Source organism: Corvus kubaryi, unplaced genomic scaffold (genome assembly GCF_017639235.1).
Source record: "Corvus kubaryi isolate FWS band 111438036 unplaced genomic scaffold, C.kubaryi_AGA036_p1.0 37396, whole genome shotgun sequence".
Lineage (NCBI taxonomy): Eukaryota > Metazoa > Chordata > Aves > Passeriformes > Corvidae > Corvus > Corvus kubaryi.
Window position 1 is genome coordinate 23,019,019 of NW_024581135.1, and position 17,250 is coordinate 23,036,268.

Below are 17,250 nucleotides of genomic sequence, written 5' to 3' on the forward strand. Positions count from 1 at the left end.
TATCGACCAAAACAAATCAAAATCAAACAGAATATTCACATATTGTGAAGTAAGATGGAATGAATAAGAGGAAGGTAAGAAATAAATACTTTGTCTCTAGACTCTTCAGAAACACAAACCACATAACAGCAAGAACACCACACATACAGGGTACATAACAAAATGAAACACAAGAAAAGCACAGAAACACAAGACATATTTGTAAGTTTGAAACATTTCACTGAATATTGACAATATTATAAAACATTGATAATTTTTTTTCTAAATGTGTTCAATATTTTTTTTTTTTTCACTGAGTAAATATCATCACTCAGCTTGGCAAAGCCTTTAAGCATCTAGAGTGATCAGTGGTATTAAATAGCTAAAAATGCAAGGAATGAAGGTGTATGACTATTCTCTGTCACACTGCAGTATTTTGAAAGGGAGAAGACAAAGGTCCTTTTCACTTATAATCAAATCAGGAGAGACAGATTGGTTAACTAAGGCAGACTGTGAGTATGATGCACATGGATGTCTGATATTTAAAAACCATCTCTACTTTCAAAAGAACTTGTATACCTTTAGCTGGTGGAGCTGCCACTTTCTGTGGAATTGGAACAGGTACTTTGTCTTCTGGCACAGGCTTCTTGGGCACTGCTGGCATTTTTTAAAAAGAAGTTTATTGTAAAAGATGTTAAATTAATCGCAGTATATAAACATAAGCAGATAACAAAACACAAATCAGAGACTTGACATTACTTCAAGTAAAAAAAAAAAAAAAGACAGCAAACACTGAACATTACAGTTTGTGTTAGATAACTAGACATAAATACAAACCACTATTCTGAAACAAGACTTCCCTTGTGTAACTCTGAAAAATTATGTACCTTTCTTTGGTGGAGCCACTTCTTTTTTAGCAACTGCAACTTTTTCTTCTGTGATAATTTTCCTGTGAACTTCAGTCACTTAAAAATAATGTGCAAGAATATTTAATTGCAATATTTGAAATGCAGATATGTGTGTCTTCTACTTATTCTGATTGTTTTAAAAAAAGTGCTAAGTGAACTTCAACAGCAACAAAAATAAGACACTGCTGAAGAGCGTATTTTATAGCCATAGCACGAAAATGAGTAAAGAGTCAAAAGATAGAGGAGATCCCTACAAAGGTTACAGATACTAACAAACAAAACTGTATTTAAGTAAAATGCCTAAACATAAATACTGCAAGACCAAACTAAAAAATCTCCATGATAATAATCTGTTTACCTTTGGTTGTTGGAGGTTCTTCAAATTCTGCCTCAAAAGTGGGCACCAATGCTTCTGCAGGTTCTTAAAAAAGATTGTGTAACTTTAGAAAATTTGTTTGATTTATCAACAGGTATAAGATAGAAGATGAAATAACATATAAATAACATATAATAACATAAAATCTCATCAAACAGCACAGGTCACAGGTGTCATTGTACACAGACATAAATACATGTTTAATGTTGAAGAAATTTGATAGGGAGATATATATTGTATCAACAATACAATCCCCAACGTAGGCATATATGTTAAAGATGGAAGGCAGCAAAACCGCATTTTTTTGCAACAGGAACACTGATATACCTTTTGCTGGTGGAGCCACCATTTTTTTAGACACAGGAACAGGTACTTTCTCTTTAGGAACTGCTTTCTTTTGAACTTCAGGAACTTTAGGAAAATGAGTAAGATGAGAAGGAAGATGAGAAAGAATATTAAAGTGTAATATTTGCAATTGCCTAGTACACAATTTGTTTTACTGAGTTAAGACAGACAATAATTTTCAAAGTACAAAGTGGAATTTGATACAGCATTTATCATTGTCAGAAGACACCACCCATGTCAACATGTACAAGCAAGACAGCAAGACGAACATAATTCCTTTGAAGACACATCAACCAGTTGAGAAACTGATTTATACCTTTAGCTCCTGGAGCTTCCTTAAGAACAGCTGGGACTTTTGGCTCAGGGGCAATTCTCCTGTGCTTCTCAGGCACTTTAAAAGATTACAATACATAATTTTACATAGAGGAGTAGTATCACTATAGCATGAACACATACAAAAAAGCCAAAAATGGACATAAACATATAGTGGCAACATAATGCCAAGAATGATGAAACAACTTGGATGGTGTAGTGAAATGAACGTATACCTTTTGTGGGTGGGGCTTCCTCTCTTTCTGGAACAGTTACTGTCTCCTCTATGTAGTAAGACTCTTCTTCAGTAACTTTTAAAAAGAGTAAAATATAAAAACACCGAAGTTTAAGTATTTGACATATATTACTATCTTTATGGCCCTAGTAAGCAACATAATATTTGTAAAACAAGAATAAACAGTGTGCTTTATTAATAGACACATCTGGGGTGACAAAATCTATATTCAAGTCATCCTGCTTCCTCTGAGGCCAATAGAAACACTCCAAGCAACTTAAATGGAACAAGAGACTGAGCTCTCATCTTGTATTTGTGTAGAATTTGAAAATGCTCAGTCCATTACTCTGTCCACTAATGTTGAAATTTGTCCATTTTGAGATACCTTCTTTCCCAAATACCAAGAAAATTCCTTGACTAAAAATGTCCACGGAAAAATCTTTCTGTGGTGTCACTTGTCATAGAAACTGAATCAGTCAGTGTTACTGTCCTTCACCAGTATTATGTTACCACCAATAAACTTACAGGTGGAAACAATATAGTCATTTTACAATTAAATTATCTGAGGAATCTGAGTGCACCACGGTATTCTCAAGAACATTTACTTCATCCAAGCAACCTGGTGGAAGAGGAATTTCCAGCAGAGGATTTTTGTAAACAAAAAGAGGGCCTGATAGATCTCACTATCAAAGAGATAACCTATTATTTTCACTGTATTGAAACAGGATTAGCTACCGTACTTTTCAAAAGCAAGTAACAGAAGTTGTAGACATTAAAATTAAAAATTATAAGTTACAAAACATATTGATATAGTAGTAATTTTTTCCTTATGAATAATGCAGTTATTAATCCAAGCTGTCTATTTGGTATAGAGCAAAAATTACTTTTTTGCCTAGTATTTCTGAATTGTTGTCGTACCTTCAGAAATATCTTCTCTGTGAATGGAAATAGATACTTCCTCTGCTTCTTCTTCAGACCATTCTTCAACTGTTGGTTCTTTAAGGAAAATTATTTGTTTTAGTATTTTTGGTGGATGGATAGATGGAGAGAAGGAGGGATTGATGGATAAAGAAGATGAAGATCAATTCTTAGAAGTTCTATATGATAATATATGCAAAGATATGCATAAAATACAGAAAGTGCTGTGCACATACATATGTAATTATTTGCTCTAAATTATGTTGTTTGTCCATGTCCCATGCACCCCATTGTGTGTTTTTGTATCTAATACCATTCACTGGTCAACTGTCAGTTCAATAGAATGTCTCAGCTCCCCAAATTTCCCCATCACGACAACTCAGGTGGAGAAAACAAGAGTGAAAGAATTAGAGGTTGCTCCTTGATCCAACTGTGTGAAAGTGAGGAGAGGAACAAATGAGATAGATAGGTCAAGAACTGAAAGGAAATCCTGGCATGTACTCATCTACAAAGGTGACTGTGTCAGGGAAAACATCAACTAGTTCCAGAGAAAAGGTTAATTTGCAGGAGACAAACAGAAATGAGCACTGCATGTATCCATATGGATGTGTATGTGCAAGTTCGTGTTTTAGATAGACATTCCAAATTTGCTTCTAAAAATTCATTTATGGTTTTTTAAAGGAAAGTGCAAATTGTCTTTACTACTTTATTAATGGGTATTTATTAATGGGATATAAAAACAGACAAAATGCTGATTTCAGTTATCTTGAAGCAGATATTATGCAGAATTATACTAACTTAAAACAACTGATCTCAATTGTTCCTGAACATGAGAAGGTGAACTGAAAGCTGGTGAGAAGCTGACACTGCAGAGGGAAGCAGTATTTTATCTTCAGGGCTACAGAGAGCTTTGTAGAGAAAATGACAAATGGATGGTCACAGCTCTAATTTTTGGAGTCTAAATTAAACAATACATCCATATTTGCTACAGCAATTTTATGAGCCCCTGATCTGAAGACCATTTTATTCAGTAGTAGTTTCCATTCCTGTTGATGCGGGGGGATCCTGACATTCAAGACTGAAATTGTAAGTGGCACTTAGGAGGCTTTTAACCTGCCTGCAGTTCAACACAAAACTCATACAAGATAACTATGAAAAAATTTTTGGTGTATTTTGATCTTGATATTAGAGCAACAGACTTGTAGACATAGCACAAGTTTCTCACTATTGTCTGTTTATAGTGTACCTTCAGGTAATGGGATTTCCTCTGGAATGGCAACGGATATTCTTTCTTCTGTAATAAGTACTCTTTCTTCAAAACTGGCTTTCTTCTGCACTTCAGGCACTTTGAAAGACAATGATATTAAATGTGTGCCTTTCCAATTCCATTGTGAAAGCATAGTTTCAAAATGCTAACTCTAGTTTTCCAAAGAGTTGCTTAAGGGTACTGAGCACATAACATATAATGGAGATTCAATATTTAGCAAGAATACTATGTAAGTACTGCATAAGAGATACAACATACTTAATGATTCATTGTCTAAATCAGAACAGCAGAACTCACAGGGGAAGCACGAATCAATGACTAAGTACAGAACATATAAACAGAAGGTGAGAGATGGCATATTCTTGTATTCTACTGGAAAGCATACCTTTAGCTGGAGGAGCCTCAGGTTTTTTAGGAACAGCAGGAGATACTTTTTCTTTAGGGACAGGTGTCTTAGGAACTGCAGGCACTTAAAGAAAGTATTTGTTTTAGAACCTCTGAAGTAAAAACTGGCAAATGCATCATGTAAGAGAAATGTGTTGTTTAAAAAGATTACACATGGTCATGTTTTGCTTACCAAACACGACAATTGATCAAGTTGAGATAAATGCAATGTTCTAAAGGCTACAATAAATGATATTAAAGTGAGCTATATTGTACCTTTTGCAGAGGGAATTTCTACTTTAGGAACATATGGCATTTTTTCTTCTGGAGCCAGTTTCTTAGGTACTTCTGGCACTTCAAAGATATTAATTATAATTATCGTTAGCTAAAATTAACAAGTGTTTTAAGAATAAATCTATAGCACACCTATACACAAACCTGACACAAAAGATACATATTTAACATGGCTGAAGTACAAGTAAAACCTGATTAACTTAGCAATCAAACCCAAAATTTGACATAAACAAGATGTTTAAGATAAAAGAAAAGAAAATTATTTTTTTAAGTGTACCTTTAGGTGTTGGAGCTTCCTCTCTTTTTGGAACAGCAACTTTTTTCTCTGGTGGAGCTTTCTTAGGAACCTCTGGCACTTAAAAAAACATATAAGATAACTGAATTCTAAATTTCAAAGATTTATTAAGTATTATAGATTTCATTAATCCATTTATAAGAATATCTAGACACACCACATAACACATTCATACACTTAACATAGAAAGATATATGACAAGGGCAACACATGCTTGATGAAAACCAAAATCAAACCAGTTGCTGGAAGACTATCAAACACTTTAAGACTGATTTCTTAACTGAAGAAAGAGCTGCTCGACTATATTACCAGGTCTTAAAAATTCTCACGGATGCACAGAGAATTATACATAAAATATTAATTCTAACACAAACATGCTTACATACAGACTAATACAAAAATAAAACTCAACAAGTAGTGTACACTCCATCAGTAAGTGTATCTTTGGCACGCAGATGTTCTCCTTTGGGAAAAGGAACATGTACTTTTTCTTCAGGCAGTTTTTCTGGGCCCTTCAAAAACTCTAAAGGTATCAAAATTCATTTAAGTAATCTTTCTAAGGCGTTTGAATGTCTTAGATGAGAACAGACCTGTTCACGCATGGAACACAGAAAGATTACATTTATCACATGCTTATGTTGAGAACATAAGAGAAGTTAGGAAAAGAAGACAATAGCACAGAACTGGTTAAAGCCCACATTCAAAAGATGCTGTACCTTTTGCTGGGGGAGCCACCTCCTTTTTAGCAACAGCAACTTTCTTTTCTGGAACAGTTTTCTTAGGGACTTCAGGCACTTTGGAAAACATTGTTAAAGTAAGACATCTTTAGTTTTTGGAACACTGACCCAGGTTTGAGTAATCCAAGGTTGTTTTATACAACAAACACAGGGCCTGGACAAGGAGCTGAGCACTGTAACCAACACAATACAACATACAGCCTTTTGGACAAATGTGGACTATACAGGAAAGACACTATGATACAGTATAAAACTCCTATGTTAAAATCACTGCACTAGCACCTATCATGGGACTCTCTTGAAGTAAAAACACCCTACACTTGCCAGCAAAAGCCACACAAATAGAATAATAAGCAAAAGATTGTTAAGAAAGAGAAGAAGCCGAGACAAATTGAAGCTGTAAGCTAAGTTACAGCACAATTGAAAAACTGAAACTGTGCGATGGAGACAATTCAAAACCAAATAATGCATACAGAGATAGTGCAAAAACAAAGGCACATAGAGAGTAAATTCCTAAATGTATTCATGAAAACATGAAAAATAATACAAAAAAAGAATATTTGTTTGGGTTTTGTTTCTTTCTTTTTTTTACTAGAGCAGTAGAAATACCTTTAGCTGATGGAGCTTCTGTTTTAGGGACGGGAACAGGCTTTCTTTCTTCTGGAACGCGCCTCTTTGGTATCTCAGGCACTTTAAAAGATAGGTGGTGATCATTTAGGACACAGCTATAATAATTGGTAAACCAGAGTAGGCTACTCTTAACATGGTGTATGAGTAAACACTATAAGCCAAAAACTATTCTATTTTATCAAACAGATACAACAAACCCATCTCATGAAAAGCTATTACAAGAATTATTTAAAGCAGTGATGAAGAAGAATAAGATAGAATTGCAGTAGGGCTTGAAGCTTTGAAAGCAGAGCCATAGAGAAATTGAAATCTCAGTTCTGATATGCTATCCTTCGGTAAACAATGTTACAGACAGATAATGTGAAAGTTCAGAAAAACGGAGCAGATGTTGATGCAAAGTCTTTATTCACCTTCAACATGAGAGATCTCCAGTTCTGTAGAAACGACTTCTTCCTCTTCCTCAACTTCCTTATGTGCTACAATAGGAATTTTAAAGATATTAAATGTTGAGATAGGAAATATCAATGTCCATAGTAAATCCGAAAAAATTTAAGAAGATACTATGTGTGTGTCCAGTACACAATCATCCCTGAAACCCACATGTAAATATGTAAAAAAATTTAAACCAGGAAATGGACAGCATGTGCAAATCTCACAATGAATTTTGATTCAAATTAAAGCAAACAAACAAATATTGATTAGACTTCTGTCCTTAATCAAACTACCTTCAACTGGGTAAACAGCTTCAAAGAATCTTTCTTCAACTGTTTTCTCATGTTCTGTTGGCTCTTCAAAGAGAAGTATTTAAACAATATTAAGATAAAATAGTTGAAAAATTTCCATTTATTAAACTAAATAAAAGTAAAGCTACATAACACAATGGACAAAAAAAAGCAAGGCATACTGAAAGACAAGTATATGATGTGTCTAAATATGTAATTTGCCATACATAAAAATAGATCAAAAGAAAGTCTAGTAGGACTGATTGTTTTGATTTGGGTGCACATACTTTTGGTTTTGTACATACCTGTAACATCATATGAATACTCTTCTTCTCTGTGGACAGAAACTGACATCTTTTCTTCTGAAACAGTCCATGTTTCTACTGTTGGTACTTTAAAGATAGGATTTTGTTTTAGTATTTAATATTCTAGATCCACATTACTGGTAGTCAGCATGTGAGTTTTTATCAAAACTTTATCCGTACTGAACATTGAAGTCTTAGACATATTTAGACAGTCAGTATTCACATTCTAAAATACTGAACACAGAACGAGCACGCAAGTAGAATATTCAGTATTTGTTAAAGACTATAGACACAGACACCTTTAACCCAAATATTTGAAACAAAATGCATGCATGGGCTTTTGGAAATAGTACATCAAAAGAATTCTAGAGGTGTTTCTTCAAAGATATTTTTGGGCACAGGGGCACAATTATGTTTATTATGTAAGGATAGGCCAGCAAGCAGAATAGATGAAGACAAAGCTAAGTCACGCTGCAGTGTGACCATAGGTTCTTTAAACAAGAAGCAAAAGGCTATCCACAACTACGTTAAAAACAGACTTTATAAACAACAAAAGCATGGTAGACATATTAATTAAACACTGAGTAGTCACAGCATGACTACTGCTATGGATCCAGATACATACACACAGGCCCACATATTCAAAAGAAGCACAGAAACACATAGGGTGCTGGAAAAAAAAGTAAACTGCAATTCAGAGATGCTGATTTGTACCTTCCTTTTTCATAACTTTTTCCTCAACGACCATTGGTGTAGGTTTTGGAGGCAGAACTTTCTTGGTAACTGTTGGCGTTAGAATTTTGTTACTCAGTCAAATATTTAGCAAAGAGATCAAAATAAGTCTACAGCTATCTATCAATGATGTTGAAAATACAACAAACGAGACAATCTAACTCAGCAGGTAAGTCAGGCTTCTTGGAATCACACAAAGCAACAGAAGGAATGTGTTTGTTTCTTTTTATTGCTACATTCTAAAGGTGCTGGGTAGCTCAGGGCGTTTAGCATACAGGTCATTTCTTGACACTTACTGAATTGCAGCTGGCAGAATCCTGCTGCGGAATGGGGAATGCCATACAAAAGGACGTAGCTACTAAGAGAATAAGGGTGCATCTTTATTTTATAACGAAAGAATTAACCAAGGCATCTTGGTAGATGGGTCGAGATGGAAATCTAAGCAAGACAGGGATTTAGTATCTACAGCTTAGAGTGAAACACACTGTTTCACCCAGTGCAATTTTATACACGCTTCCTTTCTTAAAGCATTGGTAGTTAATATTTGCATTTATTATTTTCCCCTGAAAAGATTTTAATCTTCTTTTTAAAGAATTCAGCAGAAGCTTTTATGAGATGTTTCAAAGACTGAAAAATTGATCAGACCATGTTAAGTAAAGACAAAGCATATGCAGATCAGCTTAGTAACAAAATCCACAACTTTCATAGAAAGATGACATTAAGATAATTAAACAGTAGTTACCCTCAGTCCGTTTGACTTTTTCTTCTGCAATTCTCTGAGTTGTTACCTCCACTTTTTCATCAACAGGTTTCTTGACAACTGCAAGTAATTCAGATAGGTTTATTGTTTAAGTAATTTTGCAAATTGTTTTCCGGACAGAAACCAGATAGAACTGGCCCCTTTTTTTGTTTAGAATGTTATAAACCTTGTGCATCCTGTGCACTGTTCAGCGCATTGTTTACTGTGGTGAACAGTAGTGGCAATGAGGCCCACCCTACCCTGAGAGATATGAAGTGATGTAAATGGAGAACACTTCCCAGAAGGGCAGCATTTAATGGCTTAAAAGTTACACCCGTGCCCAAGGCTAATATCCAGGGAGAAGAAAGTATAACTGAAGCTCAGTTTGATTTTACCATCAATTCGTGTTTTCATTCAACCAAAACTGAGCAGAGAGCTCAGAAGTATGAGGTGGGAGGAGAGAAAGGGTTGCCATGAGCCTTGCTCATCTTGCTGTCTAACATAAAGAGAATTTTCTTCTTTCCAATGAAATGTGAATAATCAGCATCATTCAGCTTGAAGAAGATGCATAAGAGATCTTAATCTGCATGTTCCTGTTAGTTTTGGGGGAAAGTCATACCTTTTTGAACAGTTACTTCCTTCTTTTCCTTCTTTTCAGCTGTAATCGCTGGTGGTTTTCGCTCAGGCACAGGTTTCTTAGGAACTTCAGTCACTTAAAAAACAATAACATTACTTAGTGATAAAAATATGTCGTCTAAAGGCTCTGAAGACAGAAAGGAGTTTGTTATGCCATTATAATTTTATGAATTTTAAAAACACACAGAGAGTTTTGGAGATCCAATTGTTGAAGTAAAATGTTTTGTTTACTTTCAAGTTTTATATTTTCTCATCAAAGCCAAATTCTGTTCCTAGAGGCACACATGTTACTAATCCCCAAGACAGTTATAGCAGGCAAGAAATTGCAAAATACAGCCATTAACATCAATCAAGAAATGTGTGAAACATTTAAGTAAGTCAAGTTTATCTAGAACATATGAAAATGACAGAAGAAATATGCAAAAAAAACTAAAAATGACACATACCCTACTACTACTAACGCATATTAAGTTTTAAAGACCTGCAAAGTTCATTGGCAATGAATTTCTAATGTATCCATTACTATCTGCATCCATACCTTGTGATATCTTGTGTTATCATCAAGTGTCACTTAAAATTTGTCAGCATATTATAGTTCCAGATATTTTAACAAAAACAAAAAAAAAATGCTGCCTAGTTCAAAATGTTGGGGGCTTAATAATAAATATGAGAAATGAGAGGAAATAAAATGGCATAATTCAAATACCTTCTTCATGAATTATTCTTTTTTCTTCATAAGTCACTTCTCTTTTCTCATAAGCTTCTTCCCATTCCTCTTCCCCTTCATCATAGCCTTCTTCCTTGACATAATAGTCATGGTCTTCGCCATAATCTTCTTCCCATTCTTCATAAATTTCTTTGGGCATTTCATGTATTTTCTTTTCTTCATGTATCTCTTCTCTCCTTGCCATGGATGTTATTTTGATCTCTTTGGGCTTCTCTGGTAGCACCTCAGGAACTTAAAATAAATATATTGATTATTCATATTATATTCTGGAATTTGCAAGGCATATTGGATGCTCCCATTTAATGAAATTATTTCACCCTCACTGATGGTTTAAAGAAGGGACTATTTTTGCAGTCACAATCAGCTTGGACTTTAAATGTATGTTTTGAACATAAAGACAGAAACCAAACAATTGTGGTAGATTCAAGTTATTTCAAAACAAAAAACAAGGTGATTTTACTATTTTAAAAAAGTTTTCAAAAAAAGGAAAAAGTTACCTTTAGGTGGTGGGACTTCTTCAGGACCTTTTTTAACCACCTTTTGGGGGACTTTCTTTAATGGAACTTTTCTCTCTGCTTAAAAGTAATAGATTTAAAAATTTAAATTAAAACCCCTTAAGAATCCCTAAAAAGCCAAACAAACAAAAATTCAAAACCCAACTGAGATAATGAAACATGAACACACTATTCAAATACTGTAAGGACATTTACCTGGCTTTTTCTCCTCTGGAGGTGGAGCAAGAGGCAGAAGAATAGGAATAGGGGCAGCTTGTAGGAAAAATGAAATATTTAGAACAAAATTTAAGTTTGATATTTCCTTGTAAATGAAGAAAAACCTTGGTTTGGAAAAATACATTTTAAGATTTTATTGCAGCTGCAGAATAAAAGCAAACATGGTGCTTATTCTGACAGTTTACAGCAGCTGAATAAATATATTTTGAGTGGGAATCCCCTGTCTACCTTTATTTGAACCCTGAATGTCCTCAGCTTTATTTTCATTGCTGCCATCACTCTCCTATCTTTGCTGATGGCAATTCATCTAAATATCAAATCTTTCCCCTCCTGCTGCCACTGCAAGCATTTACCAAATTATCCTGGAAATAAACCCAAGAAGTTTAAACTGCTGAGGTTTATAGTAAGCTACTGGGTTTAACAGAAGTATAAATACTGTTTGTAGTCTGTAGTCCAAAAACAGAGCCTGGGGAGAGACCATTTGCCATAAACATGAAATCCAACATATGGCTTTAAAAGAATGTATTTTTAAAGGCAGTAATTCAGACAGCTTGTTTAAAAGATATTTTTGTGACTAAAAGAAGAGGTGAAAATTAAAAAAAAACCAAAATCACCGAGGAAGATGGAAATCAAAGGAAGATCAAATGAACAATAGACTGATAGGGAAGCATGATGGAAAGGACTCTTTCTAAGAGAATTAAATTAATTCCTACCACTACCTGTATAGAGTTTTCACCTTCCACACAGCAAAGAAGCCTATCCAAGTCAAGTCTTGCTCACAGGGACCATTAACTAGATCTTATAACTGAGCTATGATTTTTCTCTGAGGTTCCCACTGGCCTTCTGCTTCAGTGCAGATTTGGAACAAGTATGGTTTGTTACCCTACCTTCAGCTGGTTTTTGAGGTGGAACTGCAACCTTGGCATCAGGAACATCTAGAAAATCAAAATGTTTAATTGACTTAATAAATCCTTCTAATAAAAATTTCAATATGCTCTCCTCAAGAATAGTAGTTGATGGTGCTATAATCTTTCTTTTTGTAACATTTGGAGTAGGCTCTTAAGAACTTTCAAAAAAGAGGACCACTACTTATCATAAGGAGACAATTGTTACTTATTTTGCCTCCTTGGTTATTTTTTTTCAGTTGCACAGAGAGGATCCTATCTATTAGTTGGTACATCTTCATCGTTCTGTTCCTTAGTAATTCAAACAAAAATAAACTTGTGTGTTTTAGAGAATGTGGCATTCCATATTGTACAGAATAGTGTCCTTATTAATGTCACTGAGTATGGATTTATCTCAGTATTCATTGCCACTATTTATGAGAATAATAGTTCCACATGTCTGTAGATGAGGAATATTTTTTCAGGATGTAGGTTTTACTTACTCTAACTCTAGGAAAAAAAGATTTGAAAATAATAAAAAAGCAGAGCAATTCTTTAATTCTATGACAGAGTATAGACATGATCTTGTGCCAGTCTTGCTTGAGAACTTTACCTGGTGGCTTCAACTCCAATTTGATTTCTGCAAAGGAATATTAGATTTCTTTTAGGACTATTGATTTTTCCAGAATCATGTTTCAAACAAACAAATTTACACATAGTTGTGATCACAAATGTATTTAGAAAATTCGCTAACCTTTGGTTACCAGATAGAGCTCTGCAGTGCTTCTTGCTTCTCCTCTTGGTTCAAGACGAGCAATTACAGAATACACACCTGCAGCAACCAAGAATGTTGATATTTATATTCTTTCATCATTTAAAACCAGACAAAAAAAATCAGATAAAAAATGACACTAGCACAAATGTTCCATGCGTTTTTACCTTCATCATCTGCATTAACATTGTGAATAGTCATGTAATGACAACGACCTTCACTTCTGAAGCTGTACTTGGGACTCTCTCTCAGTTCGGTGGGGCCTTTATACCATGTCACAACTGCATCATCAAAAGACACCTCACACTCGAAGGTCGCAGACTGGTGTTCATTCACAACAATGTTCTGTATGCTTTTCGTGAACTGAATTGGTTCCGCTGTTTTTAGAAACAAAAAATACATCAATTGTTATGCACCACCTTGGCATTTACTTTATCTGAATCCTTCTCATTGTTGTCATCAAAGTAGCTAAATTTTAATGAGATAATACCAATAGATCTTGAAAAAATAAAGAAAAGGGGATTCCATCTTCTATGAAGTTTTATGTATAAGAATGAAGATTAGAAGACATAAGAGTACAACTATAACAAGATTGCTGTGCAGATACATTTTGTAAGAGAAGCCATTAAGGAAACTAAAGAATAATCAAGAAAAGTCCAAGAAAAATATAAGAGTCCCAAAGAAAATAGAATCTAGTACAACTCAGATTGTTTGTGGGCAAAAGAACATTATTAATCATGGTTTAGTCAAGAATACTAAGTTACACAAGTATTCAAAGAGAAAGGACAATAAAATTTCTTATTTAGTCCGTTTCCAAGTTTGGGAATCTGTTTTTCAGAAATACTTTTTATTTCCATTTGTTCTGCTAATGAAACCTCCAAAAACAGTCTGTCACTATTGTAATAAAGAGATTCTTTACAAACCTTCAATGGCCAGATCTGCTGTTGTTTCTAGACTGTCAAGCTTGCAGGTATACTGTCCCTCGTCTTCTGTTCTAACATCCTTGATGATGAGTTTGTGCACTTTGTCAGAGACTTGTGTTGAATATCTCCCTCCTATCTTAATAGGTCTCCCATTTCTATACCACTGAGACTTGGCATTTGGGATAGAGAACTGACAAGTCAGTGTGCATGTTTTTCCTTCCTTGAAAGTAGTGTCATGAAGATGCCGCTCTACTGCAGGTTCTATTAGCATTTTAAAATACACATTTTAACAGAGATCAGAGAGTGGAATAAACAAAGTGTTAACTAATTCAAATATATACTTCAGAAGTACACTTACCAATCACAGTTAGCTTGGCACTGGCAATATGTGGTCCACACACTATTCTGAAATTTCCCTGATCCTCAGGCTGGCAGTTTCTAATTCTTAGTATGTGGCGATCACCTTCAATTCTAATTTCGTATTTGTCATTGGAGTCCAGTTTCTGGGTTCCCTTGTACCATGATAGTTTAATTTCTGGATAGTTAATCTTAATCTCACATTCAAAGATAGCATCCTCATCTGCTAAAACCGTCTGATTTTCAATGTCTCTGATCAGAGTAATAGGCTGGAAAATATTAGTTTAAGTTAATTTCAACTTCCCTGTTATGGGTTTGAATATTTCAGAAATCAGTCCAAAAATGTTTTACCTCTGTTTGTGTGAGTCGTTGCTGAATAAAAGCTACGAGTTCATCAAACTCCTGATCTTCCCTTTGAGCTTTTTCTGTGAGCTCAATTTCCTACAAAAATGCAGAATATACTCAAATATTAAAGGATACTAAATGTCAAGCTGTCATTTTTATCCAACACAGTATTCATTCCTACATCAAATTTTATGTAACTCTACTGTAACTGGTGTATCTTCCCATTCTAACAATTGCAGTCAAGTTATGAAGACAGAACCTACTTTGCCAGAAGGCCCATTTATTCTTCTTGGATTTGAACATGCAAGAAATTGAGACCTGCCAGTAAAAGATCTAAAGAGGAACCAGAAATTCATGCACACATCATAACTTCAGAGTGTGGCCACCATGTCTGTTCAAGGGAAACATATTACTCCTAGGAGACCCAACACTGAAGTCACACTGTATCTTACCAATCTATGACTTTCTTCTGCTTGGGTTTGCTTTAGTAACTCAAAGGCTTGCAGGAGGCCACGGAAATCTGTAATTCCATACATGCGAGCATATTTCTCATATTCTTTGGGATCTACATTTTTGAGAAGTTCCAAGATATCAATAGGTTGCTCTTCCTCTTTTGTTTTTGTTGGAGTGCTAATCAAATCAATAACAGAAGTTAACAATACAGCATTTCATTCCCAGAAAGCTGTTAAATGAAATATTGAATCAGCTTAGAGCTGCCCTGTGCAGTAGAATCCTTTAGCTTAGTCTAGTCAGGGGCTTTTATTTTTAGTACAGTTATTCCTATTTAATGAATATTTTTAAATTATATCTTGTTCTCAGATGTATAACCAAAAAAGTTTCTTCTGTGCTGGTTGCAGATTAATCTATAAAAACTTTCAATATACCTTTTTAGTTTTGCCCTGAGATCTCCTTCAACTACTTCTTTCTTTCTTTCTTCAACTTGCAGATTTACACTCCTCTCAATTTCACCATGTTGGTTAAAAGCTACACATTTGTACATGCCAGAATCAGTTTTTATTGTGTCCTTTATTTCTAGTTTGGCTTCATCTCCTCTCTGCTGGATTATAATGCGGCCTCCCTGGTTGAGTTGCCTCCATTTTCCCTTCATCCACTTAACATTTGGAATTGGATCTCCTCCAACTTTTGCAATAAATGTTGCAACGGTCTCTGCAGAAAGATGCAAATGAGGAAGATAAGTCTTTCCAGTTGTTTATGACACTGGTACATCATCTCAAACAAAAAGATGTGGGCAAATAGAAGACAATGTACTGTTTTGAAAAGAGTTCTTACTTTCCATGACTTTGATACTCTGAGGCTCTGACACAAAATAAAGTTTGCCTTCCACTTCTGCTTTCTTAGCTGCTGGAGCAGCTGTCGGTTTTTCTAAAAAAACAGAGTCAGACAGTTATAACAGATGGCTCCATGTAATAGTTTATGTTCATGAGTGTTGATACTTCTGCAGCAATTGTAAAAAAGAAATTAATTCCTGAGATGAAACAAAAGACTATGTAAGAGGTAAAAATGCAAAATACTTTAATACTGTTTTAAACAACTTGTAGTTTGCTTTCCAGATGAAACTGTCCACAATGGACCATATTGTGCTGTTCATTTACTTCAGTCAGGCCATTTATACTCTCCATGGATGCAAATCCATAGGTGGATACGCAAATAAAAAGCCTCATTTTCTAAAATAGATCCATTTTTAGTGAGATTTTCTCTTTTCAGTCTACTTCTGGGTATTATGCCCTAAGAATTCCTTGCAGTTTTTTATCAGTGGTCTGTTAGATTCTCTTGCTTTTCTTTTACATAGCCTAGTGGCTCACTATTCATGTAGTGAGAAAGAGACTATTTGTACATACTGCTGGACTCTTGTGTCCTTTATGCAATGGTAAAGCAAGACCTACACAGAAGGACTCATGTTTAGACTCCATTTACTTTCAGCTAAAAGGTCAAAATGTCTTTAAGAGTCTTGAAACAATTATCCTCTAAGGCCATATGCTCAATCAAATTCCTTCTATATTTTCCTTAATAAACACCACTTTTCACATGCTTTCCATAAAACATGCATGTCAAAGTAATTTCACCCATTTAGCTTGCATTTTTGTTAAATTTGGTGTTTAGATTTAGAAAACAAATTCTTAATCTCTTTGATAAGAATGTGCTGTTGGTTTGCCACTGATCTCTCACCATTTATGTCACTATTGATATATAAATTATTGTATATACTCTGTTTTACTAGATTCTACAGTTTTAAAAAGAACTGAAAGTAACTAATAGTTTGTTGTTAGATTATTAACTTTTTTGTTCCACAGAAAACAAAGTGGGATAGAGTTTTGGTTGACATTTTCATCATACACCCTTATTTTCTTCGTGTTACTGTACCTTTGACTGTCACTTTAGATTTGCAAGTATCAGTGCCAGCTGCATTTGAAGCTTTGCATACATATTCTCCTGAATCTGATTTGGTAACTGCAGCAAGTTCTAGAAGAGCTACTCCATTAGCAAAGCTGAAGTTGCATCTATCTGAAGCTCTTATTTCTCTTCCTGCCTTCAGCCACTGAATTCGGATTGGCTGTGATCCCTGGACATGACAGCTAAGCTGTAGGGTATCACCTTCCTCTGCTGCTGCTGGCTGAAGAGGCTGGTCAAAAACTGGAGGCTTTTTAGGTTCTGGAATATGAAGATGCTTCAGTGAAT

General features: G+C 34.8%; 1 protein-coding gene and 1 long non-coding RNA gene across 9 annotated transcripts in view; both read right to left on the reverse strand.

Annotated features, from left to right (window-relative positions):
* TTN (titin) overlaps positions 1-17,250 on the reverse strand; it is a 236,790-nt gene that overhangs the window by 135,174 nt on the left and 84,366 nt on the right. For 5 of the 8 annotated variants that reach the window (XM_042040505.1, XM_042040513.1, XM_042040510.1 and 2 more), the window contains 16 exons: positions 16,936-17,223; positions 15,844-15,936; positions 15,438-15,720; positions 15,006-15,183; positions 14,560-14,649; positions 14,210-14,477; positions 13,852-14,112; positions 13,096-13,305; positions 12,911-12,988; positions 12,770-12,796; positions 12,160-12,207; positions 11,252-11,308; positions 11,039-11,116; positions 10,521-10,772; positions 9,798-9,890; positions 9,182-9,259 (listed from right to left, as the gene is read on the reverse strand). In XM_042040505.1, coding sequence (XP_041896439.1) covers positions 9,182-9,259; positions 9,798-9,890; positions 10,521-10,772; positions 11,039-11,116; positions 11,252-11,308; positions 12,160-12,207; positions 12,770-12,796; positions 12,911-12,988; positions 13,096-13,305; positions 13,852-14,112; positions 14,210-14,477; positions 14,560-14,649; positions 15,006-15,183; positions 15,438-15,720; positions 15,844-15,936; positions 16,936-17,223 — 2,382 coding nt within the window. The remainder of the gene's footprint in view (positions 1-9,181; positions 9,260-9,797; positions 9,891-10,520; positions 10,773-11,038; positions 11,117-11,251; positions 11,309-12,159; positions 12,208-12,769; positions 12,797-12,910; positions 12,989-13,095; positions 13,306-13,851; positions 14,113-14,209; positions 14,478-14,559; positions 14,650-15,005; positions 15,184-15,437; positions 15,721-15,843; positions 15,937-16,935; positions 17,224-17,250) is intronic. The other 3 variants (XM_042040512.1, XM_042040511.1, XM_042040507.1) reach the window with 2 other exon arrangements.
* Positions 867-2,003, reverse strand: LOC121670384. Its single transcript, XR_006018131.1, has 4 exons — positions 1,925-2,003; positions 1,591-1,674; positions 1,246-1,308; positions 867-944 (listed from the first exon to the last, which is right to left on the reverse strand). It is a non-coding gene; the product is annotated as an uncharacterized LOC121670384 (long non-coding RNA).